We start from the raw sequence: 8,118 nt of genomic DNA, 5'->3' as shown, positions 1-8,118 counted from the left end.
TTTTTCCCCTTTCCTACCAAGAGCCAGAAACCAGTTTTCCCTACCCGGCGATGAGGAGAAACGTCTAAGTTTTTAACATTAGAGATTTGTCCTGCCCCTAGACGCTTGCGTTACCTCTAACCTCGAACCCAAATCTTGAAAAGGTTTGGCTAATGCAGCGAGCTAATGCTTTCAAATTTTTCTAGCCAAGTGTGATCAAAAATAGCCAGAATGGCTTATATTAGCAAAATCTGGCAACCCATAAAGTGCGAGTGGATCTAAAAAACTCAGAATATTTATGAGGATCCTGTCTAGCTACATTAAAAGTTAAAAAGTTGCACAAAAAATCGAGTTCGTGCAGAAAAATGGAATATTAACCCAAAGCAAATATGTATACGAACTGTATTTTTACTGATTGAGAAACTGGTTTTTAAATTGACAAAATGAAAACTATCTCATCTCTTGGGCTGCTGAAACATTCTGTGCATTGCGTTAAATCGCCCATTAAAAGTCTTTTTAAATCAAATAGTTCATGGCAAGCTCTAGAAGAGAAATTTTACAATGATTTTTGCAGCCAGGAGATTCCTAAACAAGCTCAAGTCGTAATTTGTGGTGGCGGTCTTGTTGGAAATAGTGTTGCATATCATTTAGCTCGGGACTTCGAATGGAAAGATGTGGTTATTTTGGAGCAAAGTAGGTAAGTTGGACTTTTTCTCTTTCAATAAATGTAAGCCTGATGAGGTAACATGGAATAATAAATGATTGAGAAACACTAATGAACAGATACAGCAAGGGTACCTGCCGGTGCCCCCCCTCCCCCAAAAGCCATAGAGTGAGATAAAAACAATGTAAAGTTTGCGCACACAACTCAAAACTATCTGCAAGTATTTAAAAAATATGTAGTCAACTCTCGATAACTGGAAGTCCCAAGGGACCGACTGAAACGTTCGAGTTATTGGTAGTTCGAGTTATGGGAAGTTTCCTCAAAAGTTTGGGAACTGATGAAAACTTCGAGATAAAGGAATATTCAAGTTTTAGCTTCAAGTTATCGAGATTCAACTGTACATCGGGTAGGTTAAATTTTCAGTATTGCAATGCTTATTGTGCTGTCAATCATGTACCTATCCATGAGGGCAAAAAAATAATTTCATTAATTTATCTACAGATTTTCAAGATAACCATTGTTCAACATTGATATTAATTTAAAAATTTTGAGTAAAGTACATATTTGCAGCAAATGTATCTGCACAGCGGCAAATGTATCGGTGTGCATGTGTGCGTCTAATTGTCTAGCTACTAGGGTTTCCAATCCTGATCCTGAATCCTGCGTGGTACTTAGCAGGATTAATTCCGTAAGATTGAGAACAAAATCCTGCGGAATTTCTGACCCTGCAAAGATTTTCCATGCAAACAGTTTCTTACTTTTGCCTTCTATAAAACAAATATTTTTACAAGTACCACCTGAAGTTTTAATTACCTTTCTGTATATTTGCAAGAAAAAGTTTGGTAAATCCACCTTCCATAATATGAGACATTCAAGAAAACAATAAAATAGAGTATATTTTTCCGAGAATGAGCTGGTATTCATTCAGTGTTCATACTTTCAGCAATTGCAAAAATTCGTAACAGATATAAACCTTTTAGAAAATCACCACTAAATATTGAAACCCAGAAAAGGTTGAGAAACTGTTACAGAGTGCAAAATCTGATGCAGTAGCCTGAATGCAATACTTGAACGCTTCTGTAAACTTAAGGAATGCACTCGCAGGGCCGATCCTAGCAGGTGTGCAGAGTGTGCACCGCACAAGGGCGGCCAAAGCAAGGGGCGGCCGCAGGCCGCATCATGTAGTTCTTTTAATCAAGCAAAATTCCTCAAGAATTTCTCACAAGATGACATAATAAGTCGAATAAATATACAGAATTTTAAATGTTCAATTATCAAAGTAGGTGCCAATTTTCCAACAGCATAGCATATTAAGAAAAATGGAATGTTAGGCTCACATGCTTCGTTTGATTGCAAAATTTGTGACAGAACTGGTAATCAGGCATGGATACTGTTATTTAAGTTTCTTTTGGCGATTAAATATCTCGCCAGTTTTATGGCAAACCTAAGTTTAAATTGAAAGAATCTCAGTTCAGATTCAGATTGCTTTAGGATTTTAGATTGATTGATGAGGAATTTGGGCCGTGGTAGCCCGATCGGTAGAGTGTCGGATTCGGGGTCGGAGGGTCCTGGGTTCGAACTTCGATGGTCGAAGACCCACCATCGTCATTAAAGGGGACTGGGCGACGTTAAATATGCTCGTGGTCTCAATGTCCTCCAAGTGAAACGATACCTCTGGGGGGTGCTAGTACCAGGTAGCTATTAGCTCCTGAACTAGTTCTAAATTCTCTTGAACTGTTCGATCCGGTGATGGTGCTGCCATCTATCGGTATATAAAATAATGGGGGCAAGGCACTTAGTATGCAGTCCTTGACATAAATACAGTTGTAGTCAATTGTGACTCTGAACAGGAATAGGATGTTGAATTTACGAAGGGAGCCGCTGGCCCTATAACACCAGCAAGAACCATTCTTATGGTTATAATTCTATTTGTTTTATGTTAATAAATGTTAGTTTTGTTTAACTGATAGTTGTAGCTTTGTTACTTGTCTAAAATTGTGACCAAAGGAACAGACTTACGAACAATTTTAAACCTGCAAAAATTGGAGCTGCTGAGTTCCTTTAGCAGGGTTTTTTTAGCAGGGGAGGGGCAATGACAGAAATCCCCTTCCCCAAAGCATGAAAGGGTGCCTTCTAAAGGCCACTAATGCTCATCCCCAGCCTCCCAAGCTTTTATTGATCCTTAACAATGAAGACATACATATTTTATGTTAAAAAAAAACTATGCTGATAGGATACTCTCGCAAGTATTTCAAACAACAAATTCTATGTTCAGCAGTCGTGGATGCGTGGAGTCTGGAGAGACAATGGAAAATTGCGACTCCCCTGAGAGTCAAACATATATAATCAACGAACTAAAATTTTTAATTTTCCCCCTTTACAGCAATTTTTTTAATCAAAACCACGAATGAACTGCTCGGTTTAATATCAGGTAGGAGGACAGGGCCCTTGCCCCGGGTTACAAATTGGCTCCAAAACGAAGATCCAAAAGGATGCCTTGACCTTTTTGACAAGACTAAAGAAGGCTTCAAACTGCGTTTTTAGAACTTCAATTTCGGAACATTTTGCTGGTTGAACCACCGATCTTAACGATCCAATTAAGTCTCTTATTCACTCTTTCTACCTTAATTTAATCAAACATAGCCTAAAAATGATGGCTCTAAAATTTAAAATGTCTCTTCTGGGGACAGCTCTTCCTAACGTCATCAAAAATTGCTCAATGGCATTTTTCGAATTTCTTTTTCGAATTTTTTGCGGTAGAGGGCCTTGAAATCCATTCCCTAACATTACTACCAAAGATGGTTTGAATTAGCGTCTCTAGAGAGGACCCCAATCGTACCCCCTCTCACTTAACGTATTCAAAAACAAACTAAAATTGCGTTTTTCAATCATCAGTTTCGAAGAACTTTGGGGGAAATACTGCGGATCCCAATTTTCTCCAACGTAATCACTATGGCTCAAACTTTCGTTTTTAGATGGTTCCGTGAAGCCACCAAACCCTTCCTGCGTAAAATAGCCTGAAATTGATTCCAGTTTCAAAAAACAGTTCTTGAGGGCACACTGAATCCCCAACCGCTCTTTGTCCCATCGTTATCAAACAATGCCTAAAATACGATTTTGGGACTTCCATTTCTAAAAAATTCCGGATGTCTTACGTAAATTTTCACGGCGCTAGGACATCCGGTATCCCCCATCAATCGGAGACAAGTCTTTAGTTGTATTTTTCAGATATTAATGTCGAAAAATATTCAGAAAGATCCGCTGAAGCTTCTCGATTTCCTTAACGTCACCAAAGGTAGTACAAAATTGCGCTTTTTAGAGCCCCAAAACCCTTTCTTCACAAAAATAGCCTAAAATTGATTTTAATTCCGAAAAATATTTCTCTCAGTTCGGAGTATTTTCCCCTATCGTGTCCAAATCTAGCGAAAAATGTGTTTTTGAAACAATAGTGCCGATAAATTACCAGAGGAAAGATGCCAGACCCCCTATCGTAACCAAGACGTAACCGTAGAGACGACCGAATCTCCCTCCCTCCAACAGCGTCAACAAAGATAACCCAAAATTGCTTGCTTAAAACTTCCGTTTCAGAAAAAATTCTGGAAGAGCGCCGATCCTTTCTAAACTAAGGTTACAAAAAATAGCTGCAATTTAACATGAATTTTTAAAGAATTTTAGGAAAGAACTCAAACATTACTTTCCCCTCAAGTCTCGAAAAATTTCCTAAAATTGCAATTTTTGACGTCAATATTGAAAATCTCTCCATGGACCTTGGATGTTCCCGACTCTTTTGTCCTAGAAACCAAACACAACCAAAGATTAATTACACAGCTATTTTTCATAAGCCAATTTTGAATGTTTTCTGGATGCGTCCAGCCCCCCCCCCCCCCCCCCCCCCCCGTTTCTCCCTCCTCCGTCTTTCCTCTGATCTCACCAAAGACAGACTATAAAATGTATTTTTTCGACTAGTACATTTTTTGTACCTATTACTTTTTTCAAAGATGTAATTGTATCTAAGGAGTTTTTTCTTACTTTTTACATGAATTCATCCTTCTTCTGTTTTTTTTTTTTTTTAATTAGATCTTGATACAGAAATTTAATGAAAGATTTATATAGATTTATGTGGGCGTTATAGTCAAAAAATGCAAATTGCTCTTCAGGGGCGGCGCATCAGGTCTTTGCACATGGGCGGCCGACACCCTAGGATCGCCCCTGTGCACTCGAAACCTTTAACTTACCCCTAAAAGTGCACAATGTTTTTTCCAAAGAAGAAAGCCATGAAAAACCTGACATCATTTTTTAGTTATGCTCTCTAACCTGTAGAAGGTACCTGTCAATGTCTTTGTCACTGTGAAGCAAATAATATAAATGTGGGTGATGTTGGATAAATTAGCTGAAAACGCTGTAATAATCGGCACACTTCTAAAAGAGGTGACAGAAACTTGGATGAAGCACTAGGTGACTCGCATGACAGGGCAGTGCGTTAAGCTGCTCAAGCTTTTGATTGTCTCTAAAGTTAGAACTAAAATTAGCGAAGTTATTCAAAAACTTTTACTGAGACTGCGATCAAATCAGCATTCACCCCCTTGCTCTAATGAATCAAATGCACTGATGCATAACCAACGTTAATGAAGCAACAAGGTAAGTTAAACTGGATAGAGTAATACAGAAATCGGGAAGTTTTCGATAAAGGTGCGTCTTGGCGACTTTTTCAAAGTTCGCCAAATTTTTTTGCGGCAAAGTCTAGGCGCTATTTTTCCCGCTCTGCCAATGAAAAAGGGGGGAAATGGAGTTTTTGCATCAGAAATACAAGAAATTGGAGCATCAAAATGTAAACAAAAGATTCAAAAACAACTAAATCTCGAGAAAAATACTAAAAAACTCAACTGCTTAAAAACATTAAATATGAACTAATCTAATCAAATAAACACTGAAAATTACATTGAAATGCAAAGAAAACTAGGCAAAAAAAATTCTTTAAAAAACGGTAAAAAGCATTAAAATAAATAATTAACCTATTAAAAAAGAAATTAATTTGAATAATTTAATGCACAAAAACACTAATTATAAACTAATCTAAATAAATAAACCCTAAACAATACAATAAAATGCTGCGAAAACTAGATAGATATATTTTTAGTAAGGCAGTGGTTGCAGACCCGACCGCCGGAAATGTAATGAAGCACCGACCAACTTCTGTGCACGAGCAGAGTAGAAATTACTGCCTGGGGTCGGGACTGTTTTATGAACCCGACCAAAGGGGCGGGATCTAATTTCAACAGCCGACCAATGATATTCTATGCGGTCGGACGAATTATGTATGGCCGACCACACAAATTAAGATACTTTCCCAATGACCATAAAAACATTAAAACAAACATCAAATCAAAAATTAATTTGGGAAATATCCTCAAAAACACTATTATTTAACTAATCTAAATAAATAAACTCTTAAAAATTCAATTAAAAAATAAATCCTACAAAACACGAGAAATTTATTCATTTTCCACGGAAGTAGGATAGAAAAAAAATATATTTTCACCCTTTCTTTTTCATTTGCAGAGCGAAAAAAAATAGCGTCTGGAAATGGGGGCCAAAAAATTTAGCAACAGTTGAAGGAAAACACATAAAATCACAAAAATAAAACGGCATGGTTGCAAACACGTTTAGCCTGATTAGAGCAAAATCTAAATACATCAGGACAGAAAAAAATAAAAAAACGATTGGAAAGGATAAATTTAGGATTAAAATAAATATTAGACTCAAATAAATTTATTATTTTTGTAAAATTAAGCACTAAAAAAGAGGGGGTGGTTATGTAACAATAAAATCACTGCATCCCATGCCGTTTTATAAAAACTACTTACAAATTTAAATTTAAAAAAAAGTAAAAAGTTGTACTCACTGCTTGCAGGTTTTCAATATGATCCTCTTAGTTTTTTGAAAAAAGAAAAACTCCCAGTTTAAATTAATTTAAAAAAAAAATTGGCCACGAGGTTAAACCACTGCACTCCCATCCGAAATGCGAAAAGCGGGGGTGGGGGGAAAGGCAGGGGCGCTCCGCTCCGTAGAATGGGTGGTAAAGGGGTTGCCGTAGTATCCCCGTAGTGGCGCCGGTTTGCTATGGGAGCAGTTTATCGCCAGGGAAGGGGAAAATAGTAGGGTTGCCGTAGTATTGCGACAGTGGCGCTTGGTTGCCATAAGAGAGAGATTGATCGCCAAAATTTGGCGACATTTGGAAAAGCACCTTTATCGAATAATCCCCCAGAAATCAAACAGATATCATTTTTGTGCAAGAATTGAAGTTGTTGAGCAAAAACCCCTAACATGACAAAAGAAAAATTTATATTAAAAGTTGGTAAAAATTATGGGGATCTTTGGCTAAATGTCTGCAATTATTTTGTCTCGGTAAAACCAACTACAGTGCAGCCACATCACGCGTTTTCATCAAGCCCATTTCTTTTTTGCGCAAAATTATTTTCCTGTCCCATACGAGTGATGCTTTGTTGAAAGGCATTGAACTTTTTTAAAGCACACTTTTATGAACAAAATGATAGTCGATAGGTTTATATGTGACTTTGTAGCACTCTACCATTGATTACTAATTTATGTAACAAAAGCAGTCCTTCCAAGAAAGCACAACTTTTTCTATTTGACATTTGTCACTAATTTTGTCAAAGAGATATTATCGCCAAATGTTGAGGTACTTTGGATGCTCAAAAAATGACGTTAAAAATTGTCATTCAAAATTAGTTAAATCAGTCGATTTTTTCAAACTGAAAAAAAAAGGGACAAATTAATGGAAGTTTTTGAGCTGTGTAATGATTTGCCTCATTTAGTTGTTAATTTTTTTTTTACATTATTAAGAGAAGTTTTAAAGACTTTTAATGACAATATTTTAGCTATAGCCGAGAAACTTTATTACATAGTCTGGCTCCAAAAACAGTTACTGTTGAAAATATTGCCAAGGGTCTCAGCTGTTGAAATCTTTCTGCAACAAAAGTTTGGAGAGATTCCTGGTCAATAGGATAATAAGTGTGTGTCCAAACAGCGCCAATGAATAAAAAAGCCATTAAATTGCATTCAAGTTTTATTAAAATGAAAAATAATCAGCCAAATCCATTAATTGTTTTCCAATCTTGTCAAGCTACTACCTTACTGTAACATTTCTAATAATATTTATTACATAAAACAGGGGTTCTCAAACTTTTCCAACTTGCGGCACCCTTTGAAAAATTAGCATTTTTTCATGGCACCCTATTCTATTTCCATTCTTTGAGATGAGTGTTTAAGTGCTAAATAAGGTTACCATAAGGTTCAAAATCTAATATCTCACTCCTTTATGGTTGAATTGCTCCGGCTTTTGCAGACGACTCATAAAAACTATGGGGAAAAATAATACTAAGTGAATATTTGTTTCAATTACTAAGTTTTCAGCAGTTTTAACAAAGAAAAGCAATCTAGTCTTCTTAGGAACA

General features: G+C 36.6%; 1 protein-coding gene across 1 annotated transcript in view; it reads left to right on the top strand.

Annotated features, from left to right (window-relative positions):
• The first annotated feature begins 249 nt into the window (after positions 1–249).
• The window catches only part of LOC129229597 (pyruvate dehydrogenase phosphatase regulatory subunit, mitochondrial-like), a 164,940-nt gene continuing 157,071 nt past the window's right edge, over positions 250–8,118 (top strand). The window contains exon 1 of the mRNA XM_054863934.1: positions 250–676. Coding sequence (XP_054719909.1) covers positions 423–676 — 254 coding nt within the window. The 5' untranslated portion in view covers positions 250–422. The remainder of the gene's footprint in view (positions 677–8,118) is intronic.

Source organism: Uloborus diversus, chromosome 9, assembly GCF_026930045.1.
Source record: "Uloborus diversus isolate 005 chromosome 9, Udiv.v.3.1, whole genome shotgun sequence".
Classification (NCBI taxonomy): Eukaryota; Metazoa; Arthropoda; class Arachnida; order Araneae; family Uloboridae; genus Uloborus; species Uloborus diversus.
Note: the sequence above shows the minus strand (reverse complement) of the source record. Positions and strands in the feature narration are given on the sequence as shown.